Below are 21,154 nucleotides of genomic sequence, written 5' to 3' on the forward strand. Positions count from 1 at the left end.
AGCTTGCCTGTTAAAGCTGGTGATAATATTAACAATATGAGTCTCAGATGAGTTATTGCATATTTAACTACTATATTATCAAAATAGGATGGCAGTGAGGAAAAACAAGCCACGACAGGCTTTATACCCCATTTTATTGAATAACAAACGCTGGAACCAATTGCCATCCTTTTCTTAGGTGGCTGTGTCTGCTTTTATAGTGTTGACATGACTTCCAAAACAGTCCTAAACAGTGAATGTTGTACCATCCATCAGGAATTAGGGACGTTTTGAAAGCCCAGCGGCTGCAGCTCTGAAGTCCATACACACAATTTGATAAACTGTAAATACCAGACATTAAATAAATACCCTGTTTCTCCTGGGGATGTGGCACCTGGGGACACAGGGCAGTGCTGGGTTAATAGTTGGTCTTCGTGATCCTGAAGGTCTTTTCCGACCTAAATCATTCTATGGTTCTTTGATTCGATGCCCAAGCTGCTGTAAAATTGGTCAAAATAATCATGAAGCACTGGGGAAAAATGCCTTTAAGGTGAAGTCTCATTGCTCCCATGTGGGGTAATTCAAACATCCTTTCCACATGTGCCAAAGGACTAGGATTTACTCTGATTCCTCCATCAGTCCTTAAGATCTCCAAAAATCACTATTTTGTATTAAAAAGTCATCAAGTGTTGGAATAAATCAGCCGAGACTCCATCTTCATGCAGAAAGCTGAATCTTTATTGCACAGGTGATATTTTATAGGGTTTTCAGAAGGCACTGTGTCATGTCTCATTGGTTCACAACACATTTACACCTGCTTTATTGGTCGGTACATGGTATTCTGCATATCTATCAAACTTCTGTGTTTTTAGTTAGTTTACTTTTTTTTTTTTCTACTGGTTCTCATGAGACAAATCCCTTGTTACTGCAGGTGCATTTGTTTTTCACCCTCAGAACAGATTGCTGAGTTAATGAACTCTTACTCTCAAAACAGCTTCACATGGGAACTTGTAACTGCTCGTAGAAGAAGTGACAGGCCAGCTTTGGCAATTCAGCAGAGCAAGGCCTGATTTCATAAGGCCTTTCTTTTATAATTCTCTTACCTGTCTATGACATCTCACCCATTTCATTAATTTTAAAAAGGCTCATGTGTTCTGACGTGGAAACAGCTCGCTCTTGTGAGGGTCTGTTCTCATTAAGGTTATCTGTTAGATATGGGATAAGATACATTAAGGACCTGTTACAATCAACAAAACTCATCAAATTCTATCATGGCATTGACACAGGGTTTCACAGCATGAAAAAACAAAATAATGTCCAATGTCTCTAAGGGAAATGGAAAGAAATGGCCATTGTTTTCAAGTCCAAATAGTTAATTGCCATTTCTTTTTGTTTTAAAAACAGCATGCATGACTCTTGCTAAGAACATGAAGGGAATAACAAATAAAAACAATATATGTAGTGAAATGAGAACCTGACAGCAATCAGGAATAAGTCAGGTACAACAATTAGGAATATTTCAGATAATACATAATTAATGACACACGTGAAATTGGATGATTATTAATCACTAAAGTACTGTACCATCGCCCCAGAGTCTGCAAAAGCTGACAAACCTCGATTCAGTGAGGACTTGGATAATTATTTCTGGATAATAATTCCCAAGCTCACTCTAAAAATAGGTTCAGCTGTCATATATAAAGGGTCAAATTGCCAAGTAAAAGTTACTTGAATCTAGTTTTGATGCAGAAAACATCTGGGCTTATTGGCAAGTTCTCCATCCAGGTAGAGCCAAGGTCTGGCCACTGCCTAAGCTCCAACTGGGAGGGAATTCCCTAAACACATATTTTAAAAAGGCTCTTTAGGAATAACAGTGATGAGTAAAGGCCTTGGGGTTAAAGACTAATCAGGCATCTAGTAGCTGGATTCCTCTGAAGCTTCCTCCAGGATGCTTCAAACACAGCAAATTGCTGGAGTACTTCTGTAATGATAACTGGGAAAGCCACCAGACTGGCAGTTTGGAGGAGGCTTTCAATGAAGCTCAGACATCTTTTCTTGGAACTCTGAAAAAAAAAAATTATGAGACAGCATTGGGTCAAACCATAGAGCCAGTGCAGGGACCAGCCAGAGAGCTCAGCTGGTCTAAGAGATGCACAAGCAGCTAGAGAACAACAAAGAAGGATCCTGAAACAACACAGGTCTTTTAGATAATTGCACAAAGAGATGTTACAGTATATAAGAAGCTGGCTATAAATACAGTAATAACATCTTATGAATAATGCCTTTTATAAAAACAGTCAATTCACTTCATGTAATCAATATATCAGCAGTAACTGTCTCAGGAAGTTGAGATAACACCTTTTAAACAGTCATGTACCTGTGACAGCAAAATGAAACACACTAAAACACTAAAAGAAAACACTAAAAGAGCTTACAATCAATAACAGCCATAATGTAGAATCATCACTGACTCTTCTGTGTCATCCGTGGAAGACAAAACAGCAGAGATGGCAATAAGCAACAGAATCTTTGACAAAATCAAGGGTGAACACACTGAATCTTCTCTATCCACAAACAGGTGTTTGTCAGGGTTTCATCACAGCTGTTTTAGTCAGAGTAGTCTTATCTCCTCAAAAAACCAATTATATATATATTACAAGGTAGAAAAGTAATATTTCACTGTCTTAGATTGCAGTGCAAGATGTAACCAGAAGTGTGTATTCTATCACTGTCTGTTAAAGCCAGGTGGGGGAATGTTCTTTATCTCTCCCACAAACCAAGCCTCCCTCCAGGAGATCCCTTCTGTCCATGGGCCAGCGAGTGTCCCTGCATGGCTGATCCAATTCCATCATCCCACTGGGAGAAGCTCCACCATGGGGAGGAGCCAAGCATTCCTACCTGGATACAATCTGAGATTTTGGGACACCAGGGCAGCCTTTTCCCACTGCACTCCCAGAGGAGCAGCTTTCTTCTCCCCTGCATTCCCAGAGGAGGACCAGGCCCATCTCCAGCACCCCTGGACCTCCAGAGGAGAACTCCAGCCTTGTGCAGGATCCCTGCTCCAGCAGAACCACAGCTGGCACTGCAGGAGGGCTGAGCCACCACTGAATGGGACTGTGCCACCACCCTGACCCACAGGGTGCCAGCTCCTGCTCTGACTCTGCCAGTGGGGTTTGTTTTGTATCACTGCATTTTTATTTTAATTTTCCCAGTAAAGAACTGTTATTCCTGCTCCCATATCATGGCCTGAGAGCCCCTTAATTTCATGATTATAACAATTCAGATGGAGGGGGTTTACATTTTCCATTTCAGAGGAGGTTCCTGCCTTCCTTAGCAGACACCTGTCTTTTCCAACCAAGACATTAACAAAATCTATAATAACTCACATTAAACAACACTCAGATTGGTCAAAATTAATTTTGACAGGACAAAATGAAGTTAATAGAACTCAGCCCTAAAAGGATATCAAGTTAATAGAATGTAACTTAATGTTACTCAAAATCTAACAATACTGGGGCTTAACTTTATGTAATTTTGCCAACACCTAATTTGCACTCCATAAAAACATAACGGAACTGAAAATAAATCTCAACAAAACTGGAATAGAACAGGAAATAGCCTAAAGTGAAGAACAATTATACTGGACATTGTCCAAACTCAGTAACACTCCAGCTTAACAGAGATTAATTTAACAAAATCAACTGAAGATAACTCATCCTTAATCAAATTAACAGAATGTATCTTTGTATTACTCTGATCTGACAATATTGGACCTTAACTTTGCTTAATCTTATTAATAATAAATCTGCAGACAATCTGTGAACAGAATGATTTTTCTGGAGGGATTAAAAAGGGTGTGAAAAATCCATTTTAATTTAATATAATCCATTTTAAGTTTATATAATGTAGATTCAGGTATAATGGAAGATCAAAGATTACTTGCTGCAAACACTTTTAGATATATAAATTTCTAGAGTTGTGGCAGTAAACCAGGTGCATGATTAAAACAACTCTGCTTGATCAGTAAAGTTGGGGTTTTTTTGTGAGGTAATTATTTCCCAACTTTAAAGAACTAGTGCAGATAAAATTCAAGGTTATAGGGCTTAGCTAAGAACTTAAAATGAATTGCTGCAAATAATCTTGGGAGAAGAGGAGAGCCGCGGGCTGGGTACGGGAGCAGCCGTGGTTCTGAGGGAGTGCTGGCAGCCCCCCCTGCCCTTTGGCCCTCTGGTTCCCGAGGCAAAGCCCCAAGTGAGGAGGAGCAGGAAGGCTCCCCCATGGCTGCGAGCTGATGGAGCTCTGGGCCAGGAAATGAGAGAAGCAGAGATGGAGCTGCATGAAGGGAAGAGGAGAGGGGAGTCCCTCTGGCCCATCTTCAGGCTCTACCACCAGAAATCCCATGACATCTTTGATCTCTTCCACACAAGGAAAGCAATCAGCTCTATGGGTACTGCACCAAGGAGGGGACAAAAACCTGATTGCCCAGTGGAAGAAGCAGGGCTATGGGAACCTCTGCTGCCTGCACTGCATCCAGACTCGGGACACCAACTTTGGGACCAGCTGCAGCTGCAGGGTCCCAAAAGCAAGCTGGAAGTGGTGACTCTCCAGCTTGCTCCTCTGCTCTGCAGTAGTTCTTTCTCCCACCTCGGGGACAGCAGAGGGGGTAGTTCTGTTCTTCTGGTCATCGCCTCTGCCTTTGCTGGTAGAACTGGTGTCCACTTGGTGCTGAAGTTACTGTCAGTTTTGGCAATCATTTAAGGTTGTTAAAAGTGTGGGAAATAACACCAAACTGTGGGAACCCTTCCCACCCAGAGCCATCCCTGCCTCGAGGTCTGAGCCTGCTGCTCTGGCTGTGGCTTGGCTGTAACACCCTCCTCATGTTTGTTTTTCAGGCAGAATCATTGAGTGCACTCACTGTGGATGCAGAGGCTGCTCTGGGTGAAGCCTTTTGCCATTAAAGTTGTTTTTTGAACTCTGAGGGACATCCTCCTCCTCCTCCTCAATGGACTATGAGTGCAGTCACAGCTGCTTTCTGTGATGGGATATTTCTGTATAATAATTAAAGCAGCAGCATGATCACCTGGATCATGCATAAATGGGGGGTGCTGTGGAGTAGGGTTTTGTGTAGCCATTTACTTTAAAATAAAGCTTGCCTTCCTGGGGAAAAAAAAAAAAAAAAGAGTTTTGCATTGAATGTAATTCTGAAGTCACACAAAACATGTAAGTGGGGTTTCCAGCCACTCCAGAGATCGCTTGGGAAGAAAAATCATCAGGGGAAGCAAAATCTGCTGTGTACAATATTACAAAATAGAAGTAGCCACTCCTTACACTGAGCAGTAGAACTGGGGCTATTTAGCACTAGAGGGAAGGACCTGGAAGGTGACAGAGCACTGGCAAAATCCTGAAAGGTTGAATGGAAGCCCCTTCTGCACTCAAAACAGAGTTTATGTGAAAGTGTTAAGTGTATATGCCAGAGAGAGCTATTCCTAGATTCCCTAAGAATGCACCGCAAGATTTTATAAGTAATCAATTCAAAAAGCTGGAAAACAGAAGAAAACTGTTTATTTATACAGAGAAGATCACACCTCTTATGAATTATGAACTATGCATTTATATAGCAGGCCATATGTGCTCATGAATAAATCCTTTTCTGAGACTCAAGACTTTGGTAGCTGTTCACTAAGTGAAACTTAACACATGTTAATGAGGAGAAGCCTAGGAAATGAAGATAGTTCCTTCCTAAGTAAAATCTTGCTTAAACCAGTGAAACCCCAAGACCTCAGTAAGGTTTTGCAATGTCCATTTGTATTTCTGGGACTGAAATCCTTAAAACAATTTGAGAACATCCCAAGAGAAGAAGAGCAAGACCCAGCTGTGTGCACTGAGGAGAAAAAGCTGCTTCATGTGTTTAGGATGTTGTCACTTACCCAGGGCATTTAGGCTGAGGATTTTTTTGTATTTGGCTGAATCAAACATTTAGCATTGAAATTTGTTAACAATATTGTAACTGGTTTGTATTGTAGTAACAATTAGCATTATAAATTTAGCATTGAAAAATTATATGATGATACAATTATGAGCAGAAAATGGTTTCATTTCTATTTAATTTATATGGAGTTGACATAAAAGAGTCAAAGTGAGAGCAACTTACAGGAGCTTTCACCTGTAAATTGTCACCTTTACCATTCCAAACACAGTATGTTTGCACTGCTGGGCAACCCCACAGTACCTGGGGTTTTTTTAACCTTTAAAACTGCCTCAGCTGCATTATTGCTCCAACTTTGAGCCTATGACATAATTAAAGCAACGCTATTAACAACATATCTCACACACACACACCTTTGTCACAACTGTGAACTGTGATATGCCTGTTCCTATGCTTTTCCACCTCCAAGCCAGCACCTTTCTTTGACCTTTTACTCATCCTCAGCTTGTAGCTTCTCATGCAATTAAAGTGAGCCACGCTTATTTTTAGCACCTACAAATATTCTAGGAACTACAGAACTGTTTGTCATCTCTGTTGGTAGAGCCCAATTGTTTTCATTTGTTGCTTGGTGGAAATTACCATGGAATTCAGTTATCTTTTTGTTGCTGGCAATGCTTACATTTCTTAGATAATTTCTCCTCTCCTGTGAGTTACTCCCACCGCTCCTTCCTGACAGGGCTATCCCTAACATGGCTTTGCACAGCTTTAGGTGAACATCTCTTTTTCAAGAGTATTCCTCATCATTATTTTTGTACTTCTATGTATTATTAAATGCAGCTGAAAGGATGCTGTCAGGTTTATATCCACATTTCAGTCCAAGGTGGGATAACCTCACTTAGCTCACTCTCCTGTATCCTCTGCACTATTTTGGGTGAAACACCTCACTGGAAAAAAAAAAATAAAGCAGATAAATCACTGTAATATTAACACAATTTTTCCCCATTACATATCTATCTTTCTGCAGAGAATTTATGTCTGAAAGGAATGTGGCTATAATATTTTCCATTAAATTATCATGCTGCTAAATCTTTCTTGGCAAAAGTTGTGGTAAGGTGCAACAACTCAACTGCTTGCTTGACAGCTTATTCCAGGAATAATGTAGAGAGGAAAAAAAGTTCTACTCATTCCTTCAGTAATGAGATGCTGGGGGGGGCAAGGTTTTAATTCCTTTTGCTTTGGCAGGCTGCAAACAGGACACCAGATGGGAGATATTTAATAAATAAACACTGCAAAGGCTCTGATCCACCTATAGCCAAGTCCTGACTCAGCCTCCTCTTACTGAAATCACTTGGAGCCTGGTCAAGTACAGATAAAGAGCCCATTTCAGCGCTGGAGCCCAGCTGAGCATTGCTGCAGCCAAACTAGGTTAGGAACCTGCTGCTGGGAGCCTCGGCAGTGTGAGAGGTCAAGGCAGCTTTGCCTTGAACTCTCTCCAGTCAAGTCAGCCTAGACCAGTCCACTTCCTCTGCTTCCAGCTCTGGAAAACTTGGTAAAGCTGTTCCAGCACCTGGATGTCTCTGCTCTGCCACTGCCCTCTTGACATACTATTTTTTTCCTAAGACTTTCTTTCCTTCCCAGGGTTAACTGGAACAGTCATGGGGGGCCAGCCCCTCAACAAGGTGAAGCTTTGGTGTCAGGCGCAGTTGCTCGATGTCAAACGTACACTGATACACGGCGGGCTGGTTATGAATCTCAGGTGGAGGTCCCAAAATCCATTTGACCCAGCCCCGTAGGACTGTCCAGCAAAGAGAAGGTTTGGTTGTGGGATATGACCCTCCTCTGGAGTCACAGCTCAGGAGATGCCCTGTCAGAGCAGACAGAATTCCACAGGCATTCAACGGGTGTCAGCAACACCGCGGAATGCCGGGGCTTATCAAGTCCGATCATGTTAAATTAATAATTGATACTTTTTATTGCACAGACATTGCACAGAGATCGTCGGTCTCTGATTCCTCATCAGTAAAACTCAAATTTTGGAATCACTCGTGCAAGTGGCCGGGGGCAGTGTGAAAAGCATTTGGAGCAAGGGAGGAGCCCGGGCTGCAGACTGACTGCGGCAGATGCCCGAGGCCAGGCAGCCGATAACAGACCCAGCCGCCGCAGCCCTCGGGGACAACGCCGGCACCTCCGACCGGGCTCCGCTCAGTCCGGGATAACCCCGGGGCACCGCTCACAAGCTGAAGCGGCACAACGACCAAACCTGCCCCTTCCGTGGAATCTCCCGTTTCAGAGGGACACCAGAACATCCACGCTGAGCACATAAACGTCTCTGCTGTTCTCACGGCACAGTGCCTCTGGCACTCCAGGTTTTGGAGGTTATCCTAAAACACTGGGGGGGTGTGTGGTGTCAGAGCATCCTGCAGCAGAGGTGTTTGCAGTGCCACACACGCCAGCAAATGCTGCGAGGATTTTAACATGTCGCCAGCTTAACAGCCATAGCATCGGGCTCAGGGCTGAAGTGTCTGTGTGTCCAAAGGAAATGACACCTGGAAGGTGGACACAGGGTAGAAAAAGCATCCCAAGCAGCTGGCAGCCAGCAGGTTACTCCACCGCTTGTCTTAAAAATAACAGAACAGCACAAGGAGGTTTGCATGTTCTCGCCATGTCAGAATGTGCTTTAGAGGATATTTGATTGAGACACTTTCTCCACACTGGTTATGTCGGGTGACTTCATCTGCACTTTTACCTTCCCGTTCTCCGGGGACACCAACCTGCTGCTCCCGGCACCGAGTCCTGCAGGGCCCCCCTTGAACCCTGTATGTTGTGGCTCTTTATTCCACAGGACCTCCTGAATAACTGATTTCAGTCTCTTTAGAGGTTTTACACAGAGGGATGGCTGTGTAGCTGCAGTTCTTAGTTAGCAAAGGAAGTTCTTTTTGCCTGGTTCTGAATGTGGATATCAGTGCAACAGTCATGAGCTAGCTCATCCCTCTCACAGTATTATATACATGAAGTAAGAAATTATTGGAAATCTCGTCAGCTAATTATAACAAATCAAAATGGACTAAGCATCTGGAATCAGTCAGTATGACTGCTTCTCCTCAACCAGACTCATTTTGCCCGAGAAGACTGCATATAGCTAATTTAGTACAGACACACTCTCAAGAAAAAGAAAGACAATCAGCCAGCAACTGCATCAGTTCTCTACCCACAGCTCCAACCACTCTGAGGAAAACAGTGCAACAACACGGGCTGCAAATTTGGATTTGTTGTTTTATTTGGTCTTAAAAAGATTTGGCTCTTTGTCCAATACTTCCAAGGACTGTGTTAGGAAAGATATTGCTGAAACAACAGACTACCTTCAGCGGGGACGGCACTGGAGCTCCTCTGAGCAAAGCTATTCACAAACTGCTCTTGAGCCTTGGGGTTTTTGGGGCAGACGCTGGACCTGACATAAAATTGCATTTTCCTTGTGGGCAAGAAATGCAAAGACTTTGTGCTTCCACCTTGTTTTCTGTCTCCTTTGTTTTCTCTAGGAAGTAGAGCCAGGAATAGATGCCATGCTCCTCACTTTTGTTCTCTAACTGCAAGACTATCCTTTGCCTAAATATCAAAGAGAAACTTGCAAAACAAGAATTACAAGTTTTATGAAGATACAGCAAGCCAAATTAATTCTTGAGGCAAGTACACAAACTAAATGCTGTTGAAAGACTCTCTTACTATCTGCTGGGGGAGAATTTCCTCCATTATAATGAAACATAGCTAAAAATATCCTGTATTATAAGAACAGGGGAGCTGAACGTGAGGCAGTGCACTTAGAGAGGATGATTAATTGGTGTGTCACCAGCAGAAACACTTCTTGAATAAAGCATTTTCACTCACTCCTGCACCCTGGTTCCACTTCAACTAAGGGAGAGTCCAGGGGATGATTTGAAGTTCTCTTAGGTAAAGAGTTTTGATTTGCACAGGGCAATTTATCAGCTGCATCAGTCACAAAAACTTTTTATGACAGTAAGTCTACGGGTGCCTCCAAGATTAAGCTTGGAGTTTCCTGGGGTCGTGGACAGTCCCAGAAGTATGACCAGTAAAACACAAGAAAAAGTTATAAAAGTTTTATTACAAAAGGTTTGTCAGTCTGAAATTCCTGAGTCCTCTAACAAAGACTTAGAGAGAAGCCAGGTTTTATTACTTCAGAAAAAGTAAAGATTTGATGAAAAAAATGATGATATATGATTTTGTTTCTGCAGCCTTTGTGAGTGACATTGATCTGTTGCTTGGGTTTTTTTTTCATGCAGTGAAAAAATGGATGATTTATAAGCTCTGAGAACTTCCTTAGCTCCACACGCTATTTTTCTTCCCTTTATCACCTGAAAACTGCAGTAAATTACTGAAACGAAAAGTGGGACTACTTGTGAACAGGATTGTAATGTATCCAAGGCAACCAAAGGCCATGAAAATTATGCTGGACTAGGACTATGACAGTAGATATTTAAAAAGTAATTAATGGGAAGAAATGCTGTTACTGGGGAAAATTACTGTGCTGGCAACACTGATGTTCTACTGAGAGGCTCATCCCCTTTCACAACTCGGGATGGGTTTAGTTCTGTAGAAAATACAGCATGTTCTAAACCACACCACACAGAGACGCAAACACAGCACACAAAACACAAATAAACCCAAGTCCATCTTAAATGACCGGCACTTAACAGGGAGGAAAAGACACACGTTGTTACTCATAGTCTAATTAAAGAAACTTAACAGTGCTATAATATTAGATTTACAGCTTGAGGAAAGGTCAGTCCAAAGTGGCTCCACGATCTGCCTCTCACACATTTCATTCCTGAGCCCGGGGGCTCGGTGGGGGTTTCTTGTACCTGATGAGTAGGAAGGGAAAGACATTTAAACAAAACGACAACTAATTGTGGGTAACGCTGCTGCGTAGTACTTGCTGCACTATCCGCGTAGGAGCGCAGTTTGGGGCAATAACTGGCCACTGACTCATTTATAAAGTTCCCAGGCAAAAGAGAGATTTATCTAAAACATGCTCAGAACGCTGAACTAAGCGGCAACATTACTTCTGAGCTTCGCGTACGCATACAGGCTGAGGGCAAATTCTATTCAGAACAGGACAATCTTTTCCGCGGCAGGGTCAGGGCCGCCGCTGCCGCGGGTGGCGGAGCGGAGCCCCGGGCGCTGAGGGAGCCCCGAGCCCTCCCGGCCCCGCGTCCTCCATTTCCTGCGAGCGCCGGCGCCCGCGCCCTGCCAAGATGGCGGCGGCGCCTGAGGGCCGGCTGAGGGCGGGACGCGGCCGCTGCCCGCTCCCCTCGGCCCACGCCGACCCCCACGGCCGTTCCAGCCCCGAGGGCTCTGCCGAGCGCGGCACCGGCGCCTGGCGGAGCCCGGGCAGGGCGGCGCGGGGAGCGGGAGGGAGGTTTGAGGGAATCCCAGCTGGCAGAGGCTGCCGGGGGACGGGGAGGCGGCAAGTCCCGGGCAGGTCTCGCTGGAGGCCTTGGGCTGCCCGGCTTGGCGCGGGAATCTGTGCGGGGCAGAGGAACGCGGCTCCTCGGTTCAACATGGAGTCACCGCGCGGAGCGGAGTGACTAGGCCAGGCCGGGCAGCGACAGGCAGGGAGCGAGGCGGACAAGAGCTCCAACGCTCCCGCGGGCCGCTCGGGCATGTCCGGTACGGCGCCGCCGCTCCGGGGCTGCGCTGCGCGCGGCGCGAGCACAAGCGGGCGGTGAGTCACGGCGAGACAGCGCGAGCCGAGAGCCGCCATGGCCTCCCCGCCCGCCCCCGGCCAGCGCGCGGGAGGCGCGCCCCGCCCACCCTCCGGCCGCCGCCGTTGGGCGTCCCCGTCCGCCGCTCCCATTGGCCGCTCCCATTGGCCGCTCCGCGCCCATTGGCCGAGGCGGGTCCGGCGAGCCGTGCGCACAGCGGCGGGGCGGGGTGAGCCGACGGGCCGTGTGCACACCGCGTGTGGCGCAGGCAGCGGGACCGGCGGCGCCGAGCGAGCGAGCGGAGCTGAGTCGTGCGGGGGCCGTGGCCGCGAGGAACCGGACCGCAGGTACCGCCGGGGTCCGCGAGGGAACCACAGGGGAGCGGCCGGGGGTCCCGCGGGGCCCCGAGGCGGTAACGAGGGCGCTGCGCGGGACGGTGATGGCGCTGGCGCACTCCGGCCTAGCGCGCGGGAAAGTACGGCCGGGCGGGTGCCGGCGCCATTCGCGGCCCTGCGGCGCGCTGGGGAGGCGGTGAGGGCCGCTAGAGCCGTGAGGGCCGCTAGAGCCGGGAGGGCCGCGGGCCTGGAGAGGGCGGCGGGCGGCGGCGGGTGAGTCAGGTCTGGGTTCCGGGAGCGCCCAGGGAGCCTGCGCCGCTCGGGGGAGGGAGGCCGGGGCGCTGGGCGTGCGGGGAGCCGCTCTGCTCGGCCCGGGCGCGGCGCGGAGGGCCTCACGCTCGGTCTCTTGGCCGGGGGTGGTGGGCGGCGGGGCCGGGGCAGCGCTGCACGTGGCCGCCTGGGCGTGGGGAGGGGGAGCCCGGCCGGCCCGCCCGTGAGCCAGCGAGTTTGGGGTAAAGAACGTGCTGTGAGTCTGGGGACTGCGGAGAACGGACTGGAATTAAATATTTACTTAACTAAATTGTTTTGTTTTTTTTTTTTTTTTAATTTAATTTTGAGTCCCCGCTGAAGTCCCGTCGGCGGGCCCGAGCGGGGCCGCGGCCCGCGCACCACGTGGTTCCCCACGTGTGGGGCGCTGCCGGAGACCAGAGGGTCGAGGTGTCGCAACTGTTTGCTGCTGCCACAGGCACGGATGGTGGCCTGCTCTAAATCCAAATGTGACCTATAAATGGATAGGAAAAATAGTCTGTGCCATCTGCAGATCGCGGGCTGCGGGGCGGCCTTTTATTTGAGTTCCTGTCTGGCGTAGTTCTCAAGTAACCGCTGTTAGTCATTTAGGAGCCGGCATTGTCACAACGTTTATTAAACCTAATAGTGAGTTCTGATTTCCTGTGTGCACTCAACGTGATGCCATTGCCACGCAGCATTGGGCTTGACTAGTCCCTGTTTCCTTCTTCATTGCAGACTTGCCTAGAGTAGCAGTCCTGCATCCGTCCTCAAAGGGAAGAGGTTAAATAGGTTCACTAGGGCTGTGCAGCAGTCCTGAGAGTTACAGGTTTAACCTGCCATTCCAACCAACTTTGTTAATGTTTGGGCCAAATGTTACGTTTGAAGCCTCACGTGTTGCTCGTGATGTTTAAGTTTTAAATTTCATACAGGTGGACATGAAAATTTAAGGGGAAGATGGTAAAATGTGCATATTTGTTCAATAGGGTTTAGACCTTTCCATATTAACTAGTATGGATAGGCAGAAAGTGCTACTGAGTCACTCCTTCATGAACTTTTGTTCTCTTTCTTGTTTGTGTCAACAGAGATATCTAAGAATTACTTGTCTAAGTGGAATCATGATGTCCTTTTGGCCTGGTTTCTGTCCCCTCTTGAGTCTTAGTTAATGTTCAGCAGTCCTGGGTCAGCTTGGCTGTGAAATGAATTCAGGGGTCCTAAATGGAGCGTACGGATTAGCATTTCACTTCAGCAGGCTTCCTTGAATTTTCAGACTAGTTTATTTCAGAATTGGGTTGTTATTACCTACTGATCAGAATTCTTAATTTTGTATTTTGTTCTAGTGAGAACAGAAAAGGATGACAGGAGCATCACTAACTTTTGTAGCAGGTTTTCAGGTTACAGTGTGGAAATTACCTGCTAAATACTGAGTGGCTTTGGTGACAGTCATGTGTCCTGTGTTCAGGAATTCTTACAACACGCTCCTTGGGAAATAACTCACAGATGGTATTTCTTGTAAAATGAGTAATGCTTTGACTTGTCTTCTGAAGCGAAATGCTAGCTTATGATTAGCAGGCCTTTCTGCCTCTTCAGTGCTCAGAGGACAGCAGGGCTGTGCTTCTGTCACCTTGGGGTTTCATCGTGCTCGGCTCTGGCTTGTCCAGTCCAGGTGTGGTGCTGTGGGTTGGTCACAGCAGCCTGGGAAGGCTCTGCTGATTTCCCAGCGGTGCCTCTGCTGGAGCTGCCTGGCTGGAGGGCTTTGCATGTGCTGGCTGGAGCAGTGGCTTTTGTCTGCTGTGCTTTGTCTGAAGGAGTGAGGTGCTGCTGATAGCAGCTGCAGGTGCTGTTTGTAAGTCAGAAGAAGCTCTGAAGGAGAGTGAAGAGAGTTGCCCCCGTTCTGTTGGGCTGTTGGATCCTAAGCAACTGCTGATATCCAGAAAGATCCTGAGTAATCTCAGAGGTGAAGTTCAGCTTCCTTTTTATTATGAGGAGCCCAAGTTAGTTGTATTTTAGTTTGTTAAAACAAATTCTTGGAGGGCATCTAGGCTAAAAGCAGTATAAAATGAGGAGTGTTACAGTGGAGCTGTGTGGCAGTGTTCTACATCATCAGATCTAAAGGGGCTACTAAAACAGCTGAATATTGCTGAATCTCATGCATGAAGACTGGAGATTAATAGCACCTCTCCTGTTCTGAGAGTCTTGAATATGTATTAACTGCAAAGCCACAGAAAAACACAGAGTATGAGACCAGAAACTTCTTGTGTCAGAGGTGTCTCCTACAACTAGGAGAATCATCAAGAAACTCCCGCTTTAAAGTTTGGTGCTCAAGTTGCACTCAGGAGCTTCAGATGTGTCCTGTGAAAGTGTTGTGGTGCCACAGGGATCTTTGTCATCAGTCCCCGCTGTTTAGCAGTATGGCCACCACACAGAGCGAGGTCTAAAATTCATTCTTAATAATGTTTCAGCTTCCAGCTGCAGTTACAGAGGTCTTTAGGGGGAGTTTAGGTAAATAACTGCCTTCCCCCTTTTCTAGAAAGGTACGGTTTGAGGTGAGAAAGCACAACTAGACTTGAGTTTCTGGAGCAGTTTTGGGAGCTAATCCAGGAGGCAGTGAATTGCTGTATCTTGCAGAATTTGACCTGTCTCAGAAATGCTAGATGAGGCCATAGTTGTAATTTGTTTTCCATTACCACTTTTCCTGTCCTGGTGAGGTAAAAATCTGGTTCTAGTACGTAAGAAGGGAGGGGACGATGACACATGGACAGACAGGACAGGCTGCTTTGTGTAACACATCTGAGCTGCGGAGAACAGTGATAGCTGGGACTGAAAACTTTCCAAGAAGCTTTAGGTAGCTTTCTTACAGAAGGCTTACTTAAGGTGGCCTTGATAGATAAAAGGGACTGCTGGAAACTTGCCTGTGATGATAAAATGGAGGGGTATTGACTAACAGAGAAGTATTGAAACTTGGGTGGCTTTTACTGTGTTCATTTTTTTGTCTTGGAAGTAACTGAAAACTGTAATGGTGTCCAGAGTGCTTGAAGGCTCTCCATTTAAGGGCTTGTCTTCTGAACCAGCCTTTTCTGGATGTTGCTCCATGAAGATGGCTGTTGGCTTTGTCTGAAAACTGAATCCTTACAGTTCACTCTGCTGGGGAATTCTGTCCTGTGTTAGGCTTGTTAGGATGCAGGCGAGTAAAAGCAGTGTCAGCTGCAGCCACCTCTCCCTGGTGAAACCATTTGCAGTTCCAGATCCTTTACAGGAGGGATGCAGAAGTTTAACATGGAAGTACTGGTGGAGACGAACTACCGGCAAACTGTTTGGATGTGTTTAAGGGATGTGAGGATGAAGCAGAGGCTTTGTAATCACATTTGTATGGCAGCTGTAACCCTCCACTGCTGTTGAGCTCAGGGTGGGCAAAGGGGCCTCTGAAGATAAAGGTGTTTAAATGAGTCTCAGTTTGGAAGGATCCTTGCACAGAGACTGGTGTTTGACTTTAGATTCCTGCTTCAGTTTGTGTAATCTTTACCAATTTGCTGTACAGCAGAGGAAGAAAAACTTGAGGTTTTCCTTTTGAAGGGGCAGTTAAAAAGGAAAAAAACCCTCTGAATCAGATGTAAAACTTCTGTATTGACATTCCTTTGGGGCAGTGAGCAGTGAGCTTTTGTCCCTCCTGCAGCTGCTGACCTGGACTGGCAGAAGGACAGGCTAGCTGTATGTTGGCATTAATCTTGGTCTAAAGGCTCCCGCGCTGCGTGTCTGGAGCAGGTCTGGCTCACCTGTCAGACATTTGTCTTTTACCATGTGCTAACCTGGCTGGTTCTGTCAGTGCTTCCTGTGAGCCACTGCCAGCAGGTGTCAGTCTGTCCTGTCACCTCGTGCTGGAGTCTCTGCTTCATGGATGGGATGAAGTCTCTTCAGATGTGCTGTGAGTCTCGTACAGCTGGTGCCTACTGTTTGGCTCTTTGTAATAGATTTTATGTTGCCATTTCATAATGCTTTAATGTGAGGACTGTTTAAAAGAGTTGTAATGAAGTGAAGAATATCTATATATATATATATATATAAAATTCAGAGACCCCTTCTTGGCCCTCTTGGGAATGAAAAGCAGCCTCCGCTGTGGTGCCTGAGCCCAGCTCCTGCAGTTGGCTGTGCCTGTGTTTTTGCTGTTCTGCAGAGTCAACACGGTTGCTATGAAAGCAGCCATAAACAATGGCACAGGGAGTGCCAGCTGCTGCCAGCAGAGCGGCCAGTGCTCAGCCCTGGCTGGCCTCAGAAGACGCTGGAAATCTTTAACGCTAAAATGAAGCAGAGAACACTGAGTTATGTGTGAAATCAAGTGAATCTCTAAGTGCTCCAACAATCAGTTGTTTTAACTTTGTTTAGATGTGTCTAAGGTCTTCTTGCAACTTTTCACTCCTAACCCTAATCTAGCCATCTTTGATTTTGAGGGTAAAATCCATCATCTGGTCCAGCTGGAAGTTAGATGTGGGATTACAGGGATGACACGCTAGAGTATGGACCTCTTGTATTTTAAATTCTTACGCCTTTACTGTGGTAGGAATAACCATTTCTGTGCAGAAGACCATCAGAGAGAGGAACTGTTTCAAGGGAGGAGTGGATAAAAAGCCACAATAAATTTGTGAAACATTGAGGTGCTTTGGAAATAGCTAAATGACAATTCATGTTTAGATGCACACTGTATTTAAGAGCTAATTCTGGTTCCTTTTGGAGGTCATGTGTTGTTCTGCTGCTCCTGTAGTGGCTTTCTTCAAGACTCAACCTCTGGGATGTTCCTGTAATCTGGGATGCTTAAGGTCTAGGAGGAGGGGAATCATTCTGTCACATGAATAAACTGCAGGGTTGCAGGGGGATTACCTTGAAGGGGGATCAGGTAAACTGTGAAACATGCCAGGTAATGGTTCTACTTCTATTGGGTAAAGAATAATGAATTGGGAAAGCATGTGTGAGGTATTTAAACTTCAAGAGACGTCATCAAAACAAAACTTGACATGCATATTTTTAGACCAATGTACTTTAAACTTGTCTTCAAGCACACTTCAAAATAGACTTCAGTTTAAATGTGTAACTTCTTTGTTCTTTTCTTTCTGGCTCTGGAGGTGTTGTGTGAGTCCTGCAGCTCAGGGGAGGTGTGGCAGTGTGAGCACAGTCTGGAGCCTGCCCTGGCCACCGTGGGCTGTTCGGGCTGGCTCTGTTCATGCAGTACAGACCTCCATTCCCAGTTTGGGCTGTCACAGCTGCCTGTCTGGTGCTTCCAGTGCATTCTAAGGATGGTTTGCCCAGTTAGCCTTCTACATAGTTGGCAAGTGTCTGCTGTCTTAACATCTTAAAACATTTTCTTTCATGTATACCCGGAGCAGAATATGCATCCTGAGCTATAGGTTAATTACAAGTTGTACTTCTGCTTTTCAGAGTTAAACTGGGGTTTAGGTCTTAAAAGACCTAAAGTCTTCAAGTGTTAAGCTAAAGGGTTTTTGAATGCCTTGGGTTTAATACTGCCTATTATTGGCTTCCAGTCAGTAAAGGTAGTAGCTGCCAGGCAGATGTTCAAGAGAAAATGTAACAACCAGGAGGAAATAACTTGTAGAGATTAAGTTTCTGGCTTTTGAGTTTAACTCTCTGCAACGAGGAAGAAGGTGCTTTACTGAAAGGGATAATAATGACATTAAGGCTGCTGCTACAATAGTTAAAGGGATTTCCTTTTTCCCTCTCCCTGAACATTTGGGATTTCTTTAAAGTAAAGGGCGGCTACAAAATAATTAGAGGAACAGTTACATAGCACATTTTCTGTTCAAAGCTACCTTATTCAAAGCAAAGTGGAGGCAAACTTGTATCTTCTGGAGTGGTTTCAGTGGTCATGATCAGATACTGTACAAGAAAGTACTGGCTTAGCTGGAAGTCCTGTATGGTTTGCACTGCCTTTGCTGAGAGGCTGGGAAACATCTGAATCTCTCATTTTAATGTAGCCTTTAGCTGGGGGAGCAGAAGGTGCTCAGAAATGTCTTTCTTGTTCAGACAGGTGATCTGCAGCCATGAGCAGCAATGAATGCTTCAAGTGTGGCCGTACTGGCCACTGGGCCCGGGAGTGCCCCACTGGGATGGGCCGTGGCCGTGGGATGAGGAGCCGTGGCAGAGGTGAGTGGGGCTGTGCTGTTCTGTTTCTCTGGACAGCAGATCTCCAGTTGGCTGCTGTGTGCTGTGAGTAACCAGGCTCTGGCAGACCTGAGCAAAGAAGCTGAGAATCTAAGTGGTAATAAGAAGCAGGGAAACTTGCATCTACCTAAGAGTTTGACCGGGCTCTGAGAGTGAAGAAAGCTTGTCAGTTCGGTTTGTGATTGATTCTTAAAAGTATTCTGAAGTAATACTTACTCCTGTTTTTTTTTTCCTTCTACCCTTTTCAAGCAGGCTTCCAGTTCATGTCTTCGTCTCTGCCGGATATCTGTTACCGCTGTGGTGAGTCTGGCCATCTTGCCAAGGACTGTGACCTTCAGGAGGATGGTAAGTATCACTAAATATTCCATCTCTTCAGTGCCACAGGCAGAGCTCTGTGGCTGAAGGGTAGGGTGCTGGGGTTCCCTGGGAACAAGCTGTGCATGTGCCCTGTTCACAGCATGCTGCCCCTCACGCTACCAAGGTTTTATAGTCTTGTTTGGTATGTTTTTCTTATTGTGGAAGCCTGCTATAACTGCGGTAGAGGTGGCCACATTGCGAAGGACTGCAAGGAGCCCAAGAGGGAGAGGGAGCAGTGCTGCTACAACTGTGGCAAGCCCGGCCACCTGGCCCGCGACTGCGACCACGCAGACGAGCAGAAGTGCTATTCTTGTGGAGAGTTTGGGCACATTCAAAAAGACTGCACCAAAGTGAAATGCTATAGGTAAGGACTGACAGGAGGCAGATGTGAGATGCACCTCTTGTGCTGGATGCATTTTTGATTAGGAAATACAGTTTGTTTGAACAGTTACCCACTGTTGCTCAGAACTAGCGAGGTGGTGGAGGACAGATTCCATGATGTATGTCTAGATGGCCACCCAGTGTGGGTGCTCAGTCATTTGAGCTGTGCAGAAAGGGTCGTGTCCTTTTGGAGGAGGCAGCAGGAGGTACTTGGCTGTAGCAGAGGTAGATACCCTGTGTCTTCTGCCAGAGCTTAACAAACCCCAGCTGTACTGGCCAGCTGACTGGCACAGCCAGCCCCTGCAGGAACGTGCTGAAGATGCTTTGCTTATGGGAACAGTGAATAGAAGTGGGTGTTGAATTGGTTTGAAATGCCATCTTCGGAGTGTCGTCTGGTTTTTGAATGCAGGCATATACCAGAAACAGCACGTTCCTGAGAGCAGTATTCTTCACCCCCACCAACATTCCCTTCTGTAGAGGAAGGAGAGAGAACATGGTGTATTTGAGTTAAAACTAATTACTCTCAAAACAAGGCTAAACTGCAAGCATAAGCATTGGGAACAGGCAAAACCCAGGACACAACTGGGGAAAAAACCCTGCGAACACACAAAGCTGATGTACAGTGGTTCTGGCATATACAGTGATTAGTGTGAGTTGATCACTGGGGAGCAGTTCATGGCTCTGCTGAAGACAAACTTGCTTCATGTCAGAGAATTCTGGAACAGAAGCCTTGAATGCAGGACTAGCATTGCATGAAACTGAAGTAGACACTGTCCTGGACAGAGCAGGATTTCTCCTGTGAGTGTTGTGGCTGTTCTGACAGAACCTTTGCTTTTGCAGGTGTGGTGAAACTGGCCATGTAGCCATCAACTGCAGCAAGACCAGCGAAGTCAACTGCTACCGCTGCGGCGAGTCAGGGCACCTTGCACGGGAATGCACAATTGAAGCTACAGCCTAATTATTTTCCTTTGTCGCCCCTCCTTTTTCTGATTGATGGTTGTATTATTTTTCTCTGAATCCTCTTCACTGGCCAAAGGTTGGCAGATAGAGGCTACTCCCAGGCCAGTGAGCTTTACTTGCCGTGTAAAAGGAGGAAAGGGGTGGAAAAATCAACTTTCTGCATTTAACTACAAAAATGTTTATGTTTAGTTTGGTAGAGGTGTTATGTATAATGCTTTGTTAAAGAACCCCCTTTCCGTGCCACTGGTGAATAGGGATTGATGAGTGGGAAGAGTTGAGTCAGACCAGCAAAAACCCTCTCTGGGTTACAGGGAAGTGATCCTATGCAGGAGGAATGAAATTCTGGAAGCGTCTAGACTTCCTCATAACTTTTATTTTATTACAATGGCCTTGGATTGTCTGACCTCAGTAGCTGTTAACACCAAGTGATATCTGCATCAGGCCCTACCTAGAGCATATAGCTGAGTGGGAGTAAACAAACAAGATGCACATGCCTGTTAATGGCCATGAGAGAGAGAGAGAAATCTGAAATAAATCTAAAAGTAACAGTAATTCAGTCAGTGAATGTTAATGTTGGAGATACAGAACGCAATGGGAAGTTTTTGAATAAATATCTCAAAGTCAATCTGAAACCCAGACATCAGTGCTAATAGCATAAACAATTTGGAGCTATTCAGGAGTTGCAAATAAATGCATTTTCACAGAAATCAAGATGTTATTTTTGTATACTATATCACTTAGACAACTGAGTTTCATTTGCTTGTAATCGGTTTTTAAAGTAAGATGGTAAGAGCAATTGAAGTCCTAGAACATAGAAAATGTAATTTTAAACTATCAATAAAGCTGGAGGAGGAAGGGGAGTTTGGCTAAAGTTCCTTTTGTTTATTTTTGGTTTTCCTGTACACAGTGCAAAACAACATATTAAAAGGGGTATGTGGAGGTTCAGCTTGGCCTTTTCTTTTCTACTGTCTCATGTTGAGGTCCTTTCTGCACATGTTCATGGGGATGGGGGGCTGATGACATCTGTGCTGGTGCACTTCAAGCAT

At 46.0% G+C, this 21,154-nt stretch overlaps 1 protein-coding gene across 4 annotated transcripts; it reads left to right on the forward strand.

Annotated features, from left to right (window-relative positions):
* Positions 1 to 11,832: 11,832 nt before the first annotated feature.
* Positions 11,833 to 21,053, forward strand: LOC119705945 (CCHC-type zinc finger nucleic acid binding protein). Of its 4 annotated transcripts, none has more exons than XM_038148894.1 (5): positions 11,833 to 11,969; positions 18,273 to 18,392; positions 18,660 to 18,755; positions 18,930 to 19,131; positions 19,989 to 21,053. In XM_038148894.1, the coding sequence occupies exons 2-5, from the start codon at positions 18,290 to 18,292 to the stop codon at positions 20,104 to 20,106; spliced, it is 519 nt and encodes a 172-aa protein (XP_038004822.1). In that variant the 5' UTR covers positions 11,833 to 11,969; positions 18,273 to 18,289; the 3' UTR covers positions 20,107 to 21,053. The 4 variants fall into 4 exon arrangements, with proteins under 4 accessions (XP_038004822.1, XP_038004823.1, XP_038004824.1 ...); XM_038148895.1 differs by having other exon boundaries at positions 18,663 to 18,755; XM_038148896.1 differs by having other exon boundaries at positions 18,933 to 19,131; positions 19,989 to 20,979.
* The last annotated feature ends 101 nt before the right edge of the window (positions 21,054 to 21,154 follow it).

This window comes from Motacilla alba, chromosome 12 (genome assembly GCF_015832195.1).
Source record: "Motacilla alba alba isolate MOTALB_02 chromosome 12, Motacilla_alba_V1.0_pri, whole genome shotgun sequence".
Classification (NCBI taxonomy): Eukaryota; Metazoa; Chordata; class Aves; order Passeriformes; family Motacillidae; genus Motacilla; species Motacilla alba.

Coding starts and splice junctions, on each gene's coding strand:
- LOC119705945 (XM_038148894.1), top strand. CDS start 18,290: ATGAGCAGCAATGAATGCTTCAAGTGTGGCCGTACTGGCCACTGGGCC. Junction 18,393..18,659: donor GATGAGGAGCCGTGGCAGAG/GTGAGTGGGGCT, acceptor ACCCTTTTCAAG/CAGGCTTCCAGTTCATGTCT. Junction 18,756..18,929: donor CTGTGACCTTCAGGAGGATG/GTAAGTATCACT, acceptor TTCTTATTGTGG/AAGCCTGCTATAACTGCGGT.